The 22,169-nt window shown below is 34.8% G+C and overlaps 2 protein-coding genes across 2 annotated transcripts; both read left to right on the top strand.

Annotated features, from left to right (window-relative positions):
• The first annotated feature begins 2,548 nt into the window (after positions 1-2,548).
• Positions 2,549-7,476, top strand: LOC113732087 (protoheme IX farnesyltransferase, mitochondrial-like). Its single transcript, XM_027257698.2, has 7 exons — positions 2,549-3,033; positions 3,573-3,702; positions 4,480-4,617; positions 4,739-4,872; positions 6,100-6,225; positions 6,654-6,757; positions 6,951-7,476. Exons 1-7 carry the CDS (start codon positions 2,750-2,752, stop codon positions 7,331-7,333), a joined length of 1,299 nt encoding a protein of 432 aa, XP_027113499.1. The 5' UTR covers positions 2,549-2,749; the 3' UTR covers positions 7,334-7,476.
• Positions 7,477-12,358: 4,882 nt separating this feature from the next.
• LOC113732086 (uncharacterized) lies at positions 12,359-17,587 on the top strand. Its single transcript, XM_072080091.1, has 6 exons — positions 12,359-12,419; positions 14,774-14,817; positions 15,466-15,486; positions 16,070-16,683; positions 16,999-17,124; positions 17,213-17,587. Exons 4-6 carry the CDS (start codon positions 16,081-16,083, stop codon positions 17,399-17,401), a joined length of 918 nt encoding a protein of 305 aa, XP_071936192.1. The 5' UTR covers positions 12,359-12,419; positions 14,774-14,817; positions 15,466-15,486; positions 16,070-16,080; the 3' UTR covers positions 17,402-17,587.
• The last annotated feature ends 4,582 nt before the right edge of the window (positions 17,588-22,169 follow it).

The following is a 22,169-nucleotide window of genomic DNA, read 5'->3' as shown; positions in this document are numbered from 1 at the left end:
AAATATTTCAATAGAGCTTAAAAAGTGAGTGTGCGTTTGTATCTGTGAGTGTTTTAGTGTGTGAAAATATGTTTGTGTATGAATTTTTTTTTTTTTGTATGTGAAAATATATTTGAGAGAGTTTATATGTCAAAATCTATTAATTCCAAAATTAACTCAATCTAAAGTTTGACGGGTTGGGTGTAATCCATTTAAATAAAAACCCAATATTAACCCGTCCAATCCGTCCAATTGTCAGGTATAGTGCTTATATAGGGCACTGAAGGCGGTCCACACTGGACACATGATTTTTTCCGTTTCAGATTGGGATTCGGGTCATGTGAGGAGCAGGCGGGCTAAGGCCCATGAGTGCCTGAGCAGGCTGATATTCCTTGCAGTTCTGTTGCCTGATTTTCCTGGTATTAGGTGTTTTTGATTCCATTAAATATCACAAAAATCCAAAAGTTAGATCTAACTAATAGTATTTCACATTTGTCCCCAACTAAAAATCAATAGAAATTCAAGATGCAAATAATTCCTCCAACAAATGTAGAAAATAAATTAAATTAAACCTATAGTCCAAGCCTCGACGAATAAAGGGAAGAGTAATAGCTAGTACGATCATCTGTGGTGTTAGATTGTAAAAGGAAAGTAATTAGATTGAGAACATCAGTTCATCAAATCATTATTTATCAGCATATTCATAGAAATGTTAATGAACCATTGGCAAAATTCAGAAACCTCAATTAAAATTCTTTAATCTTTTTTTTGTGGTTTATCATGATTGGTACACGAGCCTAATTACAACATTCTTACATCAAAAGCCAACCAATGAAAAAGAAAATACTACCGCTAGTAAAATATTTAAACTCAATCAATGAAGAAGGGTAGCATTAATAGCCATGGACAACGGAAGGAATTATAATAGAGTTAGTTCCAAAAATATTCAAAACTATATATAATACAATTTTGGATAGCAAAAATATTGCAAATAATATTTCGCTTGCATCATAAACACACTTCCCAACCTACATTTTATATTCCCAGTCTCCTTTTTATCTCACATACATCACATCACAAAAAGTACTACAATAATTATTTTAAATAATATTTCAAATAATACTCTATCCAAACAAGAGTTAGCTCTAAAAAATTCAAAACTGTAAATAATTAATTTGCATAGTAGACCATGGACAGAACATAAATTTTTTTTTTAGTAGACAGACAATGAACAAAACAAAATAGTATCGCCTACTATTCAAGAATTGATACAATTGTGTATGTCAGGATAAGCAATAATGATTAAAATCCATTAGACTTTTAATTTTTTTTTCAAAACGATAATTGATTGTATTGCTTTCAAAAGATGTACAATTACGAGGAAATGCTCGAGTTGACTTTACATTCAGTGTTTTTGACACTGAGGAAACAAGAGTTCCTCATCTAAAGTGATGCCCAAGGCATAGTTGCTAATCTTAGAGCTTAATTGATTCTTATCATTTTTAACTAGACAAAAAGAACACATATGAAACAATCATCTTAATTGAACAATATCTTCCACCAAAGTAGCTAGTCTGATGTCCCGTGCCTTTAGACTTTTAACGTGAGAGAAAAAGGAAACAAAAAGAAATCATCTTGAAAGAGTGAGAAAGAAATGTACTCAAGGAAGAAATATCAAGGAATTGTAGAGAGAAACCAAGAAAGATTATTGTTGTTACATCAAGAGTTTTCTTCAATCTGCCTAAGAAGAAAGAAATATAATAGTAGTATGGATCAAATCGTAAAACTATATAGTTTTCATGTAATAGAAATAAGCGAACTAAGAATAGAAGAACTTCTTACTATATTATGAACTAACTACATAGTTAAACAACAACGATAAGCCACAAATACAAATTCAAGAAAGTTAACAATAAAAAATTGAATGAATTGGGTCATGATACTGGAAAGAACGAGCTGTGTGTGAAAAAAGTGACTTGCGAACCACCAAAATTGGTAATTCATTTTCACAAAAGTCATGACCAATTAATTACACGTGATCAGTTTGTATAAAAAAAATTAAGTCCCCACCAGATGGAATAATGGAACTGGAGATTGCATATCTTGCAACTGCAGCATCATCTCTAGGCAGAGCAACTAATTGTTTTCTTTCCTTATAATTGCTTTCTCTTTCTAAGTACACCTTTAATGCACCAAGAATAACAAGATCACAGAAGGAGAATCAAGAACAATCTTAGCCAGAGACCACATTTAATACTTTCAACACTGAATGGTATTTTCAGACGTCAAACTCCAATTTTTTCAAACAAACCCTGAATAATATTTTAAGATTATCGAATAGTCATTTGAGAAAATTATACCAATATGGTGCTGCATATTTAAAAAAAAAAAAAAAAACACACCTTGTCATTCATCTACAGTGTATGAAAGTTATGGATAAAAAAATTGATTAAGCATTCAAAATGGATTTATTTTTTTTTTTGGTCAAAAATCACAATGGATTTATTTGATTTATCAAAACGGACGTTTCAACTTAATTCGTATGATTTCTTTCATTTGTAGAAAAACGTGAGAAAATAAAAGTGTAGAGACCAAACAGAATTAGGTCGAACATTAAGGACTTTGAAGTTAAATAATCCTTTCATTTCCTCCCATCACTCGCCTGATCGGTCTGCACGATCCAGCTCCATCCAATCCGTTCCCGCCGTCCCAAGGAAAACCTCCTTTGATTGCTCCGGGCAAAATTTCTTTCAATCTGAAGAACTGAGTCATGTGGAGAAACTCACTGAGTTTCTCATCTAAACTCGTTTCTACAGCAAACCCGAGAAATTACAATTATGCCGTCGGATCCTCGCTCTTCCACTCTCAATTCTACTCGGCAGCCGCCAGCACAACCTCCTTTGCTTCCGACTCCCTCAAGTCGGATCCTAGTCGGGCACTCGGATCTTCTTTTCTTAACACGACGTCGTTGTCTGCGTTTTCGGCGTCGAAACTGAAGGATGCCGTCAATTATTACGGCCGCTGTTACTTTGAACTATCCAAAGCTCGCCTGAGGTAAATTTCATTATTTTCTATATGTTTGTTAGTTGTTTTTTCTATTCCTGTTATAGTTTGCTGAATGTTCTTCGATTCATTTACATTTCCGATTAAATTTGATAAACTTTGGGTCGATATTCAACTGAATTTTGTGCTCGTATATTGGAATTGATTTTTAAGATTTAAAGTGCTATCAGAAGAAAAAAAAGTGAATCTTGGTCGAATCAATACAATATTAATAAGGTTATTGAACTAGAAGAACTTAAAAAAAATGATCTGCCATTTGTGATCTAATTTTTTTTAATTAGTATAATGAACTTTCGTGAAAGGTTCAGAAATTTAGTAAAATCTTGCTGCTGTCACATTGGAACTAAACTATAGGCGCTGTTGCAGCAGGATTACGATCATAGCTTATATTGATCATCTTAATTTTGCAGTCTTAATATGATATATGTAATTAGTCTTGACATGATATAACATGTAAATAGTTTTAAAATGCCATAGAGATATATAAAAGCAGAAAATTTAACTTTTTTTTTTTGAATCGTTGTCCGTAGCCTGTTGGTGGTAGCTACTTCTGGAACTGGATATATTCTTGGAAGTGGTAGTGCCATTGATTTCGCAGGACTTTGTTGCACATGTGCTGGTACAATGATGGTTGCAGCGTCTGCCAACACATTAAATCAGGTTTTCATCTTCTGGGCCGCATGCTCATCTCTAACGTGGTATTGTTGCTGTTATTAGTAATTTGTGTCTTCGTTGCTTTATCTTTAGTATTGTCCCTTGCAATTGTGTTATAGTGTTTAGTATTCTGTGTTGTATTGGAAGTTACAGTATGAAGAAACCATGTAATCATGCTTGTTTAAGTGGAGAATTCAGACATTTTTGGAGCCTTGCCTAAATGCTGCAGTGTAATGACTGGAGAAGTATCTTCAGTACTATGAAACGAGACTCTTCCTGTTGGATGCAAAAGACATGTCTGTTTAACTTTCATGGGCCCATTTTGCTTCAGGAGATTGAATTGTGGGAGTGGGAAATATCTTGTTGATTTGGAGTTTATGCTTGGCAAATAAGAAATCATTGACCTTTACGACTTTAATAAGTGCATGAGTGTGGTTTAAATCCAATAGGCATGATCTTTATTTCTGCGGATCTATAATTGAAATCGTTCATCAAACTATAAAACCAACTTATTTATTGTGTTCATCATCCTGTGTCCCCTGGTGTGAGGTTTATCCTGTCAGAATCTTTTTTTTTTTTTAAAGAAATAGCATCTTCCATATGGCATGCTCTTTTTTTTTTCAATCAAATTTTCCTGTTCTATAAAGTCTGGGTTACCATGATGTGGATTTGGTGTGTCTGCATTTTTGTACATTTTTTGTGTATCATGTGGATTTGCTCATCTCTTAGTCTCCCTGATTGGATTGAGAATACCACTCATTTAAATTCACATTTTCGTGTTAGGTTTATGAAATTAATAATGATGCTCTAATGAAGAGAACCAGGAACAGACCACTTCCTTCTGGTCGTCTTACAATTCGTCATGCTGTCACCTGGGCATCTTGTGCTGGCATTGCTGGCACTGCTTTGCTGGCTTGGAAGGTGGTTGGATAATTTGAATATCTGGCCTGCTCAGTGTCCTTTGTTTTGGTTCTGTTTGCTAATACTGTATCTGTGGTTGGAGTAACTAATGTGAGCATCTCATATGACAAGGTATTTGCAGGCTAATGTGTTGGCAGCTGGGCTTGCTGCTTCTAACCTTGTGCTTTATGCATTTGTATACACTCCACTGAAACAAATGCATCCAATAAATACTTGGGTTGGAGCTATTGTTGGTGCTATTCCGCCTCTTCTTGGGTAGTTTTCCCAGTACACCTTTGGTTCTAATTGCATATCTGTGATCTGTTTGTTTCTTTTTCCTTCAGTTTATAGGCTAACATTGTTGGCATTTGACATTTTCTTCCTTTTTGGAGGAAGTCTTCTTTTTAGTAGACTAGTAATGATTTCTTTTCTATTATATTGTTTTATTCTTAATTTTTTGCGGTTTTTTGGGGGGTGCGGTTGCTGAATAGACTGGTCCAAGAGGTTGCATTTCAATTTTGAATTGTGTGGGTAACCAAGAGGGAAAACAGAACTTTGAATTGGGTGTTAATAGAGAGATGTTGTGCCTGGTCTAGGACATTAATGCTATGTAAAGAGTTGACATTTACAGGTGCTGCACTGGTAAAAACTCCATTGGATTATGTGGTCATTGAAGGGCTTAAGATATTTTGCCATATGCTTGTTGCACGCTTTTTTCAGGATGAGTTGGTCAAAAAGAATTCATTGAAACAATGTTAAATGAATTAGTACGGTAAATACTGAATATGATCTTTGTTTCTGCTCTGAAAATTTGAACAAGTTTCACATATTGCAGTACCTTCTTTCTGTAGACATCTACAATTTCTATGGAAAAATCTAGTAGTACAAGATAGGTCATCCATTTTATTGGGAAACCACAGAAACCCAGTTTGGGATTTTGTAAGTTCCTAAGTCGAATATTATGCTGTTGCAGTTTTAAGGTGATCAGTTGAACAGCTGTGTTATACTTTAGGTCAAAATAGATGAGGTTGATTGCATTTTAGTGGACAGTTTCTTTGATAGTTGCAAACTTAGTAATGATTGATTTGCCTTTTATGTGAATGTTCTTGTATTTGCATTTCTTTTTCCTCTTATGGAAGTCTTGCCATGTACTTTCTTAATTTTGGGCCAAATTGTATAGATCTCTCTCTCTCTCTCTCTCTCTCTCTCTCTCTCTCTCTCTGTGGGTGTGTGTTCTGTAACTTTGGTTACTGTATCAATATTATAGAATAATTACTTGTTGATGCAACGTTAGAGTGACAAATTGACATGAGAATATGACATCTTTGATTGTTGAGCTGCCTCTTTGATAATGATTAATTAAAGGAGAGCAATCTTTTCATTGTTTCGTTATCCCTTGTCCTTGCCATTGAGTACATTGAAATAGTTATTAGCTGATTTTTCTTTGGGTTTGGGTTTGTTTGTTTGACGCATCATATTAACTGTTTTTATTCGTAAATTCAGGTGGGCAGCTGCTGCTGGCGAGGTATCACTCACCGCTATGATTCTCCCTGCTGCTTTATATTTTTGGCAAATACCCCATTTCATGGCCTTGGCATATTTATGCCGCAAAGACTATGCAGATGGAGGGTATGTACATAGGGTATGCAGATTGATATGTGAAAATCCACGAGAAAATTGTGTTGATTAAATATTCTAAGTTAAAATTGTCTTAAATGTTGTACGGTTTTAATTAGAATTCAGATATGTGAAACAGCCACCAGAAAATTGTGTTTAATTGAAAGGAAATCTGCTTGCAAACTCAGTCGTCTCATACTAGTATTTTGTATCTTAAAACCTTTGTATTTGTAGCACGTGGATGTAAGTTGAAGTCTGTAAAACAAATGGAAATGTCTAGATTTTTTTGAAATGTTGATATTTGACAAGAATATGGGTAAGTTCATGGACATGTCTGCTGATTGGTAGTCTTACTTAAGCTTCTTGATGTTGCATTCAATTAACGGCATCCAGTTTGCCGTTGTTATCCTAATTTGTTATCATTTGTGGTGTGCTGGCAGGTTTAAAATGTTCTCTCTTGCTGACGCTTCTGGTCACAGAACCGCCATGGTTGCTTTGAGGAACTGCTTGTATCTGCTTCCACTTGGTTATCTAGCCTATGACTGTGAGTGACTGAGTTCATAGCAAGATTTTGCCTAAGTGCTTTGATTCTCAAGTTACGAATGTGTCTTATTACTTTGTTTCATTTAGTCTTGGGTATTGCTTCTCTGACATGAACTGGGGCTAATTTTAATGCCCTTTTTTCTTTTTGGGGATAACAAGTGCAAATCTTAATGGTTAATGTGATTAAATTGCAGGGGGGATAACTTCTGGCTGGTTCTGTCTAGAGGCAACAATTCTTGCTCTAGCAATCAGCGGTACTGCCATGTCTTTCTGCATTGATCGCACCACCAAGAGTGCCAGGGGAATGTTCCGTGCCAGCCTATTGTATCTCCCGGTGTTTATGTCCGGGCTTCTGTTTCACAGGCTGCCAGATAACAAACAGTACCAAACAGCACAAAATTTACTAAGGTCTCTTGGTCTTTCATCATCCTCAGCATTGCCGCTTGATGGGACTGAACAGGTCAACGAGCAGCATAACGTTCAAAGTAGAAAAACGGGTGCACGAGGACCACCAGTGGCGTATGCTTCCGTTGCTCCATTCCCTTTCTTACCAGCTCCGACTTACGTTACACATTGAGAATGAATACATAACGAGTCTGCACTCTTTTTTTTTTTTTTTTTTTGAGGTACAGTTCATGTTTGCTGCCTTCCATTATATGGAATTAAAATAATAAGTGAAATATTCTAGCACAATAACTAATTCTTGGTTATTTACTTGAAGAGCTTATATGTGCTGATGAACGCGTATAGCGTAAATGTTTAAAGCTGAGGGAGGTAAAGCATATGGTGTTCCATATGCATTTCAAAACCTAATTAAGGGGTTGTTGTCAACCATACGCTTTTCATTTCATACCCTAATGTGTATTAAGAGCAACATTTACATTACAGACGTCTGTAAGATTGACCGGTTAATAATATAATTTAGTGCTTGGAAAATACTTTCACATTCAATGAAAATGAGAGGGGGAAAACTGCATCAGACCACGCTTGTCATGAGCAAACACCACAATCCTGGTGGAAATAATAGCTAGCAACCACGACCTGTCACAATCCCATTGGAGACACCAATTAGCGACTGCAAACCATTACCAAATCGATGCACCTAAATGACATGTAAAAATGAAAATGAAAACCAAAATGAATCTCAATTAATCATTTCCCTTGCTTATAGCAACGTCTCCAAAATTTTTAATGGGTTTTCGGTGCCTCAAAAACGGACAGCAAATAGGAATGAAGCCAAACATTTAAAACGGTTTTAGAAAATTGCAGTTAAAAACCCAATGATTTGTCCTTTCAAATTATACAAGTTCCTTTCTCTCTTTTTTTTTTTAGTTTATTATAAAAAGTAGAATTTTCTCAAGAAAAAGAAAATTTGGGAGATGAAGTCGGATGGGGAGAAGGTCTGAGTAATAGTTAGAGTCTAATGATTGCCGTCAATAGACAAATAATTTGGTAGTTAAAAACCACGGACAATGCTTTAGTAACGATAGTTATAGTAACGAAGCAGTTTTTACCTTATATATAATAAGTTGTTACACTCTTAGCGACCATTTGATTATTTGTTGAACCCATCCATCTAAATAGGATAACACTTAAAAGGGAAAATGGCCAAATTTATCCCTAAATTTTTTGTTAATGTCAATTTAATCCCTGACTTTTGTTTTCGGCCAATTTAATCCCTAAACTTATATTATGGTTTCAATTAAGGATCGCTACGGTCGCGCCATCACGAAAAATAGATCAAACTCCTAATTTATCAACTAAACAGGGGTATTTTAGGAACTTTTGATATGTCCTCCTTGCACCATCAATCTCCACCACCTGCCACCTACCTCCTCCTTCTTTCACCCTTCTTCTCCCACCTCTTTTGCTCCTCTCTCTGTTATGTCAGTCATCTCTATAAATTTTGCAACTAAGAATCGATCAGGAACAAGATGCGATACTTTGACTTCTGGGACAGAGAAGGGTGCGAAGAGGAGCCAATGATGGAGAGAGGGTAGAGTTTGGGAGGGATTTGAGGGCCTAGATATTCCAAAAACTAAGCAAAGAGACTCCCTTGGATTGGGTGAAGCCGAAACCATATGATGCCCCAAATCTAGATGTTGGGTTAGTATCGGATCTGTTCTAGTGAAGATCTAGACATGATGAAGTATGTTGTTTTTTTGGTAATCATTAGTAATGATTTTGTTGATTAAGGTGGATCTAATCCAGTGATTCTCTACATACAAGTAGTAGTAGTAATTTGAGTTTTGTAAGCACTATATTATCAAAATCAAATATAGGAGCAGTACCAAAAATGGTGGATTGGATGGAGAGTGAAGAGTAAATTCTCTTTTTTTTTTAATTCATTTTTATCCTCCGTCCACGGAAGAAAAAGGGCATGTTCATAGTTAGCAAGAACATTCCGGCAAAATTCAAAAATCAAATTACAAGACAACATGATATGTAAAAACTGGAGGACTACTGGAGGCATGATTTGATGTATCACTTATACCCAAAGCTACGAAAAACTTTATTTCAATGTATCCATATTATTTTTGCAGTGTACAAGTTCAGCAAGGCCAAAATTTCCCAAGAAACTAACAAGGATTGCATGGCTTCGCCTAACACTCATCATCCACCACAACAAAAGTCATTTTGATGGCTGCTTGGGATAATCCTTTGATTCCTGCTTTGAACTTGGCATGGCTATAGCTGTGTAGAAGCAAGAAAGAGAGAAGCTTTTACTGCTATCTCTTTTGAAAAAGGAAGCCTCTTCTTCAATGTAAGAAGGATTGTGTTTTGGGCTGCTCAAGGACTAGTTAGTGAGCTGCAACAAAGATGATGGACATGATAGATGGAGGGAATGGAGAGGTTGGAGAAGAAGGGTAGGAGTAGAAGGGGGAGGTGGCTGGTAGGCCGTAGGAATTGATAATAGAGGGAGGAGATATCTAAAAGTTCCTAAAATACCCCTGTCTAATTGGTCAATGTGGAGTTTGATCTATTTTCGGTGGTGGCGCTGCCGTAGAGATCCTTAATTGAAACCATAATATAAGTTTAGGGATCAAATTGGCCGAAAACAAAAGTAAGGGATTAAATCGACATTAATAAAAAATTTAGGGACGAATTTGGCCATTTTCCCCACTTAAAAATAAGGAAGTAAGTTTCCCACCTAAAATAGTAAGTTAACGGTAATAAATTAGTAACTTTTATATCTCAAAAGGTAAATTGAAATAAATATTAAACTTACTTTTTAAATAAATAAATTACTACTTGATATCTCAAACTTTTTTTAGAGAGTAAGTTTAGTTCAAGTAATATGTAATAAAAATTTGCCGTATTATAAGTTTTTAATCAATTTCAATTTTTAAAAAGTTTGAAAGTTTGGATAACAATAACATCAAATCTTCCTAGTTATATATAGAATATCACTTGTTTATATATCACAATTTTTATAATTTAACACCTATGAATATAATAAGATGATAAAGTTTTAATAAATTTACATCTAGGACACAAGCAATGATGGAGCCAAGGGGGGGCTGAGGGGGGCCATGGCCCCCCCTAAGTTTTGAAATTTTTAATTCATAGTATGTAAATATATGTATAAGACAAAGTTGGCCTCCCCTAATTTTTTACAATTTTAGTTTATATTATGAGAGTTATATATGTGTGTGTGTGTATGAATTAGCCACATTTGATTTAATTTTTTCTTCAAAAAAAGTTATTTATTTTTTATTGTGCTAATTATTTAACATTCAAAAAATTAAACATATAATTTCATGATCCATAGTAAATTAACCCAATTTGATATATTATAATAAAAGACTCAATTCATAATTATGAATGGGCTAAAATAAAAATAATTACTTTATTGGTCCATATACAAATATACAACTTAGCCTAATTGATAAAAAAAAATTAAAATTAGTGATCTATCCTCTTGTTGACCCATATACAAATATACAAATAATTACTTGAAGGTTTGGTGAAGACAAGAAATTGAGTGATCTATCATGTTGTTGATAGATTGATTATATTTGTTTTCACTCTTTATGTATCAATTACAACTATAGAACAGACATTTTCAATTATAAAAATAATCAAAACAAAACTGCAAAACAAGATAAAAGATAATTTCTTGAATGATTGTCTAATAATATACATAAAAAAGGGAAGTTGTTCAAAAATTTAGCACTGATTCAATTATAGATGAATTTAGTTATAGGAAATAATGTAAAGCTCAATTTACTTTTAAGAAAAGAGGTTGAAATTTCAAGGTGTGCGAACATAACTTTTATCTTTTTTTTTTTAATTGAAAATAGTTATATTTATATTGCACAGTTATATTTTTGTTTTTGCACAAGTGACGTATTGGATCATCTTCTCATAATGTACAATTTGGATAGTTTGTAATGTTATAAGATATTTAATCAAAGGTTATTTCTTGTTCTAATTTTTGTTATGACTATGCTGCATATTTATGAAATAGACATACCTTTATAATTAAATTTAATATTTGATATTTTAAGATGTCATATATTTAAATCGATGAAAATTATTTTGAATATAACATATTAAGATAATTTTGTTCAAAAAAATTTTGGCCCCCCTCCCAAGGAAAAAATCCTGGCTGCGCTCTATAGTCTATAGAATGGACATTTTCAATTATGAAGATAATCAAAACAAAACTCCAAAACAAGATAAAAGATAATTTCTTGAATGATTGTCTAACATTGTACATAAAGAAGGAAGTTGTTCAAAAATTTACCATTGATTCAATTATAGATGAATTTAGTTCTATGAAAGAACGTAAAGCTCAATTTACGTTTAATAAAAGAGGATGAAATTTCAAGACATGTTAACATAATTTTTATCTCTTTTAAATTGAAAATAGTTATATTTATATTGCATAGTTATATTTTTGTTTTTGCACAAGTGACATATTGGAGCATTTTCTCATAATGTGCAACTTAGGTGGTTTGTGATGTTACAAGATATTTAATCAAAAGTTATTTTCTCATAATGTACAAAATTTTGCGGGCCCCACACACGATGTGAAAATCGATACACAACTTGTGATCTGGACCGCACAAAATTTTTTGGCCAAATCATGACCATTAACCGTTCAGACCGTCCCTGCCCCTTGTCCAGTGTCTCCCGTCTCCCATCAAGTGTTTCTCTCTCATCGCTGCTTTCTCCTCTCATACCCAAACCACCGGACCACTACGGCTACTGTACCCATGATCTTCTCCTCTCCGCAATGCTTTGAAACCCGGACCGGCTTGATCGGTCGAATCGCGAACCGGTCATGTGTCTGGTTCGGTTCATAATCTGTGTTGACTTGGTCCAAGAACCGGTCAAACCCGTAAAAAATCGTACAAACCGTTAAATCCGAATCGAACCGTGAACCGCGGTTTTTCAATTTTTTGATAAAATTGCAGAATTTTGACCGAAATTATCTAAACCTAGCATTCAATCTTCACTCTTCGGTCTTCCTGCTTCCTAAAATTGCCGTCTCTAATTCCTTCTCCCCTTAATGGCTTAATCCTAATCCTTCTCCAAAGTCCAAAGTCCAAACTCCAATCTTGATCCATAGCAATCAGCAAAAACGAAGCATGAAGTTTTTCTACTCACCGCATCGATTCTAAGCCAAAAAACTCTGGAATTCAAGCTATTACCGGGTTAGTTTATCTTTTTTCCCTTTTTTTTTAATCTTTCTTTGTTGATTGCTGGGTTTTAGGAACCGTCCCCTCGGCCTCTGTCGTTGCTGTTTTTGGGAAAAAGATTGAATTTTGATGCTTGCAGTTTCATGTTTTGCCTTGCTATAGGAAGATCGGAGGCAATATGTGAATTTCTGGATTGATATTCTGTGAATTTTTGTGGGTTTTGATTATTAGTTATAATTCTTGCACTGCAGTTATGAGTTTTGTAGTTGTAGATTGGTCCAGTTGCAGGTGGTAGATCTGATTCTGTAATAGCTGATTGAACTGTACTGTTATCTGCTTTTGGTTACTAGTTCAGTTGGAACTTTTGTTGGAAGGGAATTGTAGTAGTGTCATATTTGAAGAAGAATGATGATGCCGTAAAATCCTATTTCATTTTTGTAAGTTGTTGCTTGAAAGATAAGATAGTGTGAATAAATTTTGTATATGTTTGTAATTTTCCTGCTCCAGAGTTGCACAGCTGATTGGTAAAAATTTTGTTGCTTCATTTTGGTTCGAAATTAGCAGGACTATGAAGAAACTGAAAGGATCTATCTTCTTTTTTCACTATGAATTGGTTTACGATACTTCCTGATATTCGGTAATGAAATTTGCATGCGTACGTTCAATGTCTAGGGGGAGCCTCTAATTATACAATTTGTTTGTTGGGCATATGATCTTTATTGACTTGTCATTGCAGCAGCAGCCTGAATGATTAGATTATATTTTTGCTATTCCTCCATTTCATAGACTAACTTGGTAAAGTAAAAAAAAGTTGAAAAACAAAAGATCTGGTTTGTCCTCAAATTAGATAAGGTATTTTTTTTGGTTTGTCCTCAAATTAGATAAGCTCATCAGTCTGTTTGTCCTGTAATTTTTGTTTTGTTTTGTTTTTTTACTTGTTAGTTGCCTGGCTTAAAGATTGTAGCAAAGGTGAATCAATAGGTTAATCTATTATCTTACTATGGAGACTGCTAGCCAAGAGAAAGTGCGAGTTTCTGCACAAAATGTTTTTGAATAGGCTTTTGTGAATGAAAGTAAAAAAAAAACCTCATATGCACATGAACTCCAGTAGACGTATGTTTCCTGAAATTCCACAATGATAAAGCTGCAAGTCTTCATAAATTTTGCATACTTGTTTCTTTATTACAGTGATGGATCGAGTAAGGATTTGTACCATTTTAGATAGAAAGTTTCATGGTCACAAGTGGAAAAAGTTCACGGATGTTGACTTCAAATCATCATGGAATTAAAGAAGGACAAATAGTCTTAAGCATCATTGATTCTACTAAAATTATTGCAATGCATCAAATCATTTTAAATTTACAATTGATCCACTATAATGTGTCCCGAATAACTAGTAGCACTAATGTTTCATAGCCGTGCATCACTAGGTGTATATTTTAGTTTTGGCAATTATTACAAAACTAGGATTATCTTTTGTTAAGGTGCCATTGGATGTCTTCTTGTTACTTGAGAAATTTGATACAAAATTTCCCATCCTCCTTGGCTATGTATTAATTTATTTGTTGAATATTCATAATTAGCTATGTATTAATTATGTGCATAGGTGTGTGTGTGTATATGTGTGTGTATATATATATATTTATTTATTTATTGAACCGGGGTTGAACTGGTCCGACCGGTTGAACCTCGACCCTTTCACTTTGTCGGTTCAATTGACAGTCCGAGTTTTAAAACATTGCCTCTCCGTTATTCTTTGTTTCTCGGTAAAAAAATTATCCGGACACAGCATTTTGTTTCTCTCTTTTTTCCCAGTTACTTACCGATCTGTTCCAAAACTTTTCTTTTCGGACCACTACGGCTGCTGTACTGCTCGTCCATGATCTTCTCCTCTCCGTTATTCTCTATTTCTCGGTAAAAAATTATCCGGACACTCAGCCTTTTATTCCTCTCTTTTTTTCCAAGTACTTGCCGATCTATTCCAAAAATTTTCTTTTTTCATATGCTTTCTGTCTGGATGGACTATGACTGTCAAGAAAATAACATTATCGAGTTCTGTTGGTGCTGGTTTCAAGCAATCATCTTTTTTTTTTTCCAGATACATTGCAGATCTGTTCAAAATTTTATTGTTTTTCCAGCACTTTCTATCGTCAACTTTTTTTTTCTTTCTTTTTATTAGACCTGATATAACTAAAATCATCTATTTCTGCTTTATCTATGCTATTCTCCATATTGTTGTTAATTCTTACAGTGAGCAATTTTTACAGTTTTTGAATGGCATGAATTTTCTCTTCTTGTGGAATATTTAGATTGATATTATGCTTATTGTTAAATTTGCTTGTTTTTAATACGTATGTTTTTCTTTTTAGGAGACTTTTTGGTGCTTTTGTTGTGCTACGTTCTCCTTCACTGAGTAAGTTTGCTAATTTTTTTATGTATGTATTCTTATCTTTTTAATTCCTTGAGCTCTGTTTTAGTTGGATTGATGATTGTAGAACTTGTAAACTGCTTTTAGAAGTACTTTATAGATGTTTCTGAATAAATGTGTCTATTCATGAGCAATTTTCTCTTAATTTTTCCTTGGATTTGAATATTTCTTCATGTTTCCTTTTGTTTCTGGTTAGGTTTTTACAAAGATGTATGGTGATTTTTTTTGGAAAAGGGTGCAGCTTTCTGGCTAGAGTATTACGGCAGATGAAAGTTGTAAATAGGCTAATTTATTTTGTTCTGGGTTAGGCTATGATGATATGGTTTTGGTTTCATTAGATGTATTTCAGGCTTTAAATTGATTGCCGTATCTTGGCGAGGCAACCCTGATTGCATTTGAGGTTCATTCTTCCCTTCAAATGCAATGGGTCTGCAGCCATGGCGGTACTCTCATCTCTGCCTGACTTTTGCTGACAAACATGAGCCTTACTTTAAACTACCATAATTACTGCTTAATTTAATTAAAAAGATTTGATCACTGATTCCTGTTTTTCCGTATGTATAATAATTTTCAGATAATGACAATTTCTGATGTTCTTATTGGTTGTTTTCACCTTTGAAGCAATCTCTACAGAGCTATACCAAAAATTCTCAGGTGTGCTACTTTGGTTTATAGTTATAACTCATTCATCATATGATGTTGTACTTATGACAAAGCTTTAGCTTTTTTCCTTTTGCTTTATACTATCTTGATCATGCAAGAGAAATTGCTTGATGCTTTGGTACAATTCACATAGTGACCCTGATGAGCTTTTGTCAGTGTGCTTTAAATTTTTGAGAAATTTTGTGGTCAAGTGTAGAAACTATATGAAGTTTAGAATGAAATTTCTAACTATTCTACTTTGCTATTAGATGATGGCTAGACTTTGATCTGTTTTGTCCTATATGTTTTATGAACAATTCACTATGTATTTCTACAATCTATATCTATTATGCATATTGTTGTGCTTTTCAATGATGTCTCTTTCCATTTCTCGATCCTTAGTTACGTTTCAGGCATTATATAAACAGGGCATAACTGGGCATGTAAATTTTAAAATTGTTCACCGCGCACTTGCGCGGTGATCCCTTCCTAGTTGTCCTATATAGTACTACACGTCGAACTTGAATTACATCTACAATTTCAAGGCACTGTTCATATTGAAATTAGGTTTCCTTGTCCTTCGAAAAGAAATTAGGTTTCCTTGCCATGGCTTCCGGCAGCGACGATGAATGCATGACCCCTGAGCATCTACTCGAGCATCCTGAAATGAAAGGCATGATCCTCGAGCATCCTGGAATCGAGTCGGAGTTTCTCTCGCATGTCAGAAGCCCAGAGATCAGCTCCCAAGAGAGGAGCAGCAGCGACAAAGAGAGCCTCGCCTTGGAGAGCATCGGCAGCAGCAGCAGCCAAGAGGAGAGCGGCAGCGACAAGGAGGGCGAGGGCAGCGACAGCAAGTTGGAGAATGTCTGGAAGAAGCGAAATTTAGAGAAGCTGCCTGAAATTGCTGAGGAGGCAGAGGAGGAGGAGGAGTATCGGAAGGCAAAAGAGTGGAAGGAATGGTGGGATCGTAGAAAGAAGGAAGCGAAGGAGTTTGACTTGGAGGGCTGGAAAGAGAGGAATGGGGACCTCAGCCATAAATCAAGGGAGCAAATTCGGGAGGAACTTCAGGAGTATTGCAAGTCGGTGCCCTCTTTTCCATCTAACCTTGGTGCAATTGGTGGATTTGACGATGTTGACAAGTCTTTCTTCGTCCACGATGTAGATCCCGAGTTATGGGAAAAATACATGGCAGAGTGTCGAGAAAGTGAGGTTAGTAGATCAATTCCAGTCCTTCCTCTTTGTCTGTTTTTTTTTTAATTTTTTTTTACTTTTTTTTTATTTAGGGTCTGTTTAATTTCTTTGTCTTTGTATTTTAGTATGTTATGCTCTCCTGAAATCAGTTCCATTAGATGCACCGTGCAGTTTGCAAAAATTTTTGTACTTCATTTACCAAAGACAGACTCTCAATAGGACTCATGAGTTTTTGCTTTATAATTTTGTTTTTTGTATATAAGTAATAGTAAAGGTATTATTCCATTTGTGCTTCACTTGCCTTGTTGATTTGGATGCATGATGAATGAACAGGGATTTGATGTGGTTACATATCCGGGTCCTTCTCCGTACATTCTGGTTAGGCCAATCACCTCTTATGTGGATTACCCTGAACTGCATCAAGAGCTCATCGAGTTTGCTACTAGGGCCCTGGAGGAGGTGCGTTCCATTTGCATTTTTTGTGTTTCTTTGTCTATTTTTTTCACCTTATTGTTGAGTTTCTGAATTCTATGAATCACTCTTGCAGAAGCAACCAGGATACCAGTTTTTGCATATTGAACGGGTAACTGGATATGCTTGTTCTGGTTACATGTACAATATCACTTTTCGAGCTCAGAGTGCTGATGAGCCTGATGGAAAAAGCTTTCAAGCCAAGGTTTATGCTGGAATAAATAAGGTGGAGGTTATTTTCTGCCGTCCGAAAGTTGAAACCTAGTTTTTGACTGGTTTGAACATGAATAAATTTTAACATGGTTACATGTTTTAGGTATTAGACGTGCTAATTCCTTAAGTTTGCTTTCAGCGTTCTTGACATTTGACTTGTATCATCCAATATTGCTTTTTATGATTGTTACAATCTCAAATATAATACATTGTCAGGATCTATGCAGCTTTATTTCCACTTGAGTAACTTTCGTTCTGTTGGAGCTCTTAATTAGTAGTGAGGAGTGGAGTGGCATCCTTCATGACTCATTCTTCCGGGAGCATTGTACTGGGTAATAATTATTGGTTTTGGCAACATTGGGTCACAGGGTGTAGATTTTATATGATTGGCTTTGCTTAGTGAATAAATTTGATTTCTGGATATGTAATTGTGAATCTTTTGAGATTTGATTTTAGAAATTTGCTGATGATCTGTTGCACTTTTTGTTGATGAACCTTGGGGTTTAATCTTAAAAATGAATTAGGATCACGACTGTTGCATACTCACTTGTTTTGACATACCTCTTTCTATCATCTTTGTATGCCCCCTTGTTTGTTTGATTTGTGTGTTTGTGTCTAGGAGGGGCCAATGATGGCAATAGAAGGTGATTTATGTGCTATTAACTGGTAATCTGCTCTACCCAGTTCTAGGTATGAAAAGTTGGCTGGTAGTGGGAAAAAGCATTTAGTTTTTCCCTTTGCAGTAATTTTGTCTTTGTATTCTCAGTTTTGAAAAGTTATTTTATTCTTTTTGTGTTCTGCGTTGTTACCTTCATTTAAACCTCTCCAGTTTGACCTTGAGCTATGCATGCATTGTTTCGAACTCCAAGTGTGTAATGTTTGTGCTGCCTGGAAATGTCTTTGGTAGATTAGGAAATACTAAGCCCTTGGATGTAAAGATGACATCTAGTGCTAAATGCAGTATCTTACAATTTGTTTTGTTTTGTTTTTCTTTTTTCATTTTTATAAAAATTGGTCAGTGCTTAACTGCGTGCTAAACATCCCCTTTTATTAAGATGTAAATAAGAATTCTACTATTTGATTTAACTGGATCCTAAATTATAAGTTTGCTTCAGGGAAAACAATTTTTCTGGGTAAATGTTTTTAAAGGCAAGCCTAAGTTAGTCAAATGAGTTCTGTTTTCTTGGTATTTGGTGGTTGCATTTTGATATATTGTCTTCTATGCTGAAGTTTTACTTTGTGAAATATTGGTGGTATGAAATATGAACAAATGAGGAGGTTACTGATGAATTGTCAATTCAATTACTCACCTATTCGGGTCGATGTCTGGTTGTAGTGTCATTGCAAAAATATTTTTGTAATATTGGACTGTTTAAGTATCTAAACTAACAGGTGCAGACCAAATGAATGTGATAGAGTATTGGAAAACCAGTAGATTGTTTCCTATTGAGATGGTATAAGCAACTTGTATCGAAGTTGTGAAAAACTGTGGCGGATAATCATTTCCAAGCGTCATTAATCTTTTTCTGTTGGAGTTCAACATGGAGATTTTGCTGTCTTAACTCTCAATGTGGGTCGTGCAGACTTTTCCCCAGACTGCTGCAGTACTGTGTACACCATCGTACACCATCGTGTGAGGTATTTTATTGATGGGAGTATAACAATAATGGTCTAAAGTTGCTAAAGTTTGATCAGACAATTATTAGGTGGTGTGCTCCAGAAGGTCATGGGAGATGGTAAAAGGGGCAATATATTGTGTACCTATGACTATGAGGTTCTAGTCTTGTGACTTTCAAATTGCTGGAGAGCCAACACCAGCTACGAAGATTGTCTACTGTAGTGGCATCAAAAAAGGAAAATATAGTGCGGGAGCTGCTTCTTCAGATCATAGGTTAGATACCTCTGCGAATTTGTAAGAAAATCCTAGTCCAATCGTGAGAAACGAAAGAACTGACGACTGCTGCATCAGTAATCAAATTTTAGCTATCCCCAGACAAGCCTATAATTCTATCTCTGATATCACCAAGTGCGGCCCCTCAGTTGATGGCAATTTCTCTTTCAAATCAGCCTATGCCCTCGTCTTTGCACTTGCACAGCCAAATCCTCACCTTTTGGAGAATACCAAGAACGTTGATTGGATTTGGCATCTTAAAGTCCCTAACAGAATCACACACTTCTTATGGCTGGTCTTTCATGGTCGTGTATCCACCAAGCACCTCTTGTTCAAAAGTAAAATCACATCCGATGATAAGTGTCCCTGTTGTACTCTAGAAACCGAAGACCCCGATCATGTCCTTAGAAACTGCTTTCAAGCCAGAATTTGGACCAAGTCAATCTCCCTTCTTCCACAAACACCCCCCCACCTCCCCTCCCCTCCGCCTTTGATTCTTGGCTCTATCAAGGATACGCACTGATCGCACCCTTTCCCCTTTCGCTTATGTTTACGGGGAGCTATCTTCTCTCTCTCGCTGGATTCTTTGGACAAATAGAAATAAGAGTTTTTTAACCATCAAAGAGACAAAGTCCCTGCCAAATCCCTTCACCTTTGCTGTTAATATGGCCGTAGAATTCTCTTCCCTTGCCCCTGCCAAACACTTTCTCGCCCACCTAGGAAACTGACCCAACATTGGGTGGAATCACCGCCTTTTGAATGGTTCAAAATGAATGATGGATCCGTCTCAGCAAATCCAGGCTTCGGAGGTTGCGGAGGACTTATACGGGATCAGAATGGCTGTTGGATCAAAGGTTTCTCCAGCAAACTAGGCCTGACGAACAAATTGAGTTGCTGAATGTTGGGGATTACATGATGGACTTGAACTTGCTAAATCCCTTCGCATTAATAAGTTGGTTGTAGAATTTGATTGTGAAATCATTTTAAGTATGCTCTCTGATACTAACTCATTGTTTCATGATTTGGACCCTATTTTGCATGACTGCATTACATTGATAGCTTCATTTCGCCAAATTAAAGTTAGGCACATCTACTAAGAAGCAAATCTAGGAGCTGATTTTTTTTTGCAAAGAAGGGTGGAAGTTTTTTGTCAAAATTTTGCACTCTACCATCAATGTTCTCCGCTAGGAACTATTTTGTGTGATGATTCAAGGGGTGTTTCATTCCCCAGACAAATATGTGATGTATTGACTTAATTATTTTCATTGATGCAATCATTTATTACCCAAACAAAAAAAATTATCGTCCTTGCTTTGGAACTTAATTCAAAGAACTTCAGCATTTGAGATGATCGCGTGCACTTGGCAATAAAAGGCAAATTGTGCTCCTCATGCTTCCTTTTTGCGGGTGTACAAAACACTTTCCTGGTGGTTCCTTATTCAGTTCATCTAAGCCATCCACGCTATCAACACGACAGAAGAATACGTTACTGCCATGACCCCAAATCTGCATCTTAAAAGAAAAAAAGGGTAAAATGCTCCAGCCGCTCTTTAAACTATTATAAAATTTAACTTTTGCCTCTCTAACTATTTACTAATAAGTTTTGATCTTTCAATTAATTAAAACATATAATTCTAACCCTTCCATTAACTTGAGTCATTATGTCTAATAAAGCTACAGGATTCATGAGATAAGCAAAATGCCCTAATGAGCCTCAAACTATTACAAAGTTTAATTGTTGGCTTTTCAACTATTAATTAATATGTTTTAACCCTTCAACTAATTAAAATGTATAATTCTAACCCTTTTGTCAACTTGAATTATTATGTCGAACAGAAATATGTGTTGATAAAAAATTTGGGATATGCCCAACCAATGATGGAGCCAAGGGGGGCCATGGCCCCCCCTAAGTTTTGAAATTTTTAATTCATAGTATGTAAATATATGTATAAGACAAAGTTGGCCTCCCCTAATTTTTTACAATTTTAGTTTATATTATGAGAGTTATATATGCGTGTGTGTATGAATTAGCCACATTTGATTTAATTTTTTCTTCAAAAAAAGTTATTTATTTTTTATTGTGCTAATTATTTAACATTCAAAAAATTAAACATATAATTTCATGATCCATAGTAAATTAACCCAATTTGATATATTATAATAAAAGACTCAATTCATAATTATGAATGGGCTAAAATAAAAATAATTACTTTATTGGTCCATATACAAATATACAACTTAGCCTAATTGATAAAAAAAATTAAAATTAGTGATCTATCCTCTTGTTGACCCATATACAAATATACAAATAATTACTTGAAGGTTTGGTGAAGACAAGAAATTGAGTGATCTATCATGTTGTTGATAGATTGATTATATTTGTTTTCACTCTTTATGTATCAACTACAACTATAGAACAGACATTTTCAATTATAAAAATAATCAAAACAAAACTGCAAAACAAGATAAAAGATAATTTCTTGAATGATTGTCTAATAATATACATAAAAAAGGGAAGTTGTTCAAAAATTTAGCACTGATTCAATTATAGATGAATTTAGTTATAGGAAATAATGCAAAGCTCAATTTACTTTTAAGAAAAGAGGTTGAAATTTCAAGGTGTGCGAACATAACTTTTATCTTTTTTTTTAATTGAAAATAGTTATATTTATATTGCACAGTTATATTTTTGTTTTTGCACAAGTGACGTATTGGATCATCTTCTCATAATGTACAATTTGGATAGTTTGTAATGTTATAAGATATTTAATCAAAGGTTATTTCTTGTTCTAATTTTTGTTATGACTATGCTGCATATTTATGAAATAGACATACCTTTATAATTAAATTTAATATTTGATATTTTAAGATGTCATATATTTAAATCGATGAAAATTATTTTGAATATAACATATTAAGATAATTTTGT

Source organism: Coffea arabica, chromosome 2e (assembly GCF_036785885.1).
Source record: "Coffea arabica cultivar ET-39 chromosome 2e, Coffea Arabica ET-39 HiFi, whole genome shotgun sequence".
NCBI classification, from domain to species: domain Eukaryota; kingdom Viridiplantae; phylum Streptophyta; class Magnoliopsida; order Gentianales; family Rubiaceae; genus Coffea; species Coffea arabica.
This window is presented reverse-complemented; position numbering and strand designations above follow the sequence as displayed.

Coding starts and splice junctions, on each gene's coding strand:
- LOC113732087 (XM_027257698.2), top strand. CDS start 2,750: ATGTGGAGAAACTCACTGAGTTTCTCATCTAAACTCGTTTCTACAGCA. Junction 3,034..3,572: donor CTATCCAAAGCTCGCCTGAG/GTAAATTTCATT, acceptor CGTTGTCCGTAG/CCTGTTGGTGGTAGCTACTT. Junction 3,703..4,479: donor CTGCCAACACATTAAATCAG/GTTTTCATCTTC, acceptor TTTTCGTGTTAG/GTTTATGAAATTAATAATGA.
- LOC113732086 (XM_072080091.1), top strand. CDS start 16,081: ATGGCTTCCGGCAGCGACGATGAATGCATGACCCCTGAGCATCTACTC. Junction 16,684..16,998: donor CAGAGTGTCGAGAAAGTGAG/GTTAGTAGATCA, acceptor ATGAATGAACAG/GGATTTGATGTGGTTACATA. Junction 17,125..17,212: donor CTACTAGGGCCCTGGAGGAG/GTGCGTTCCATT, acceptor TCACTCTTGCAG/AAGCAACCAGGATACCAGTT.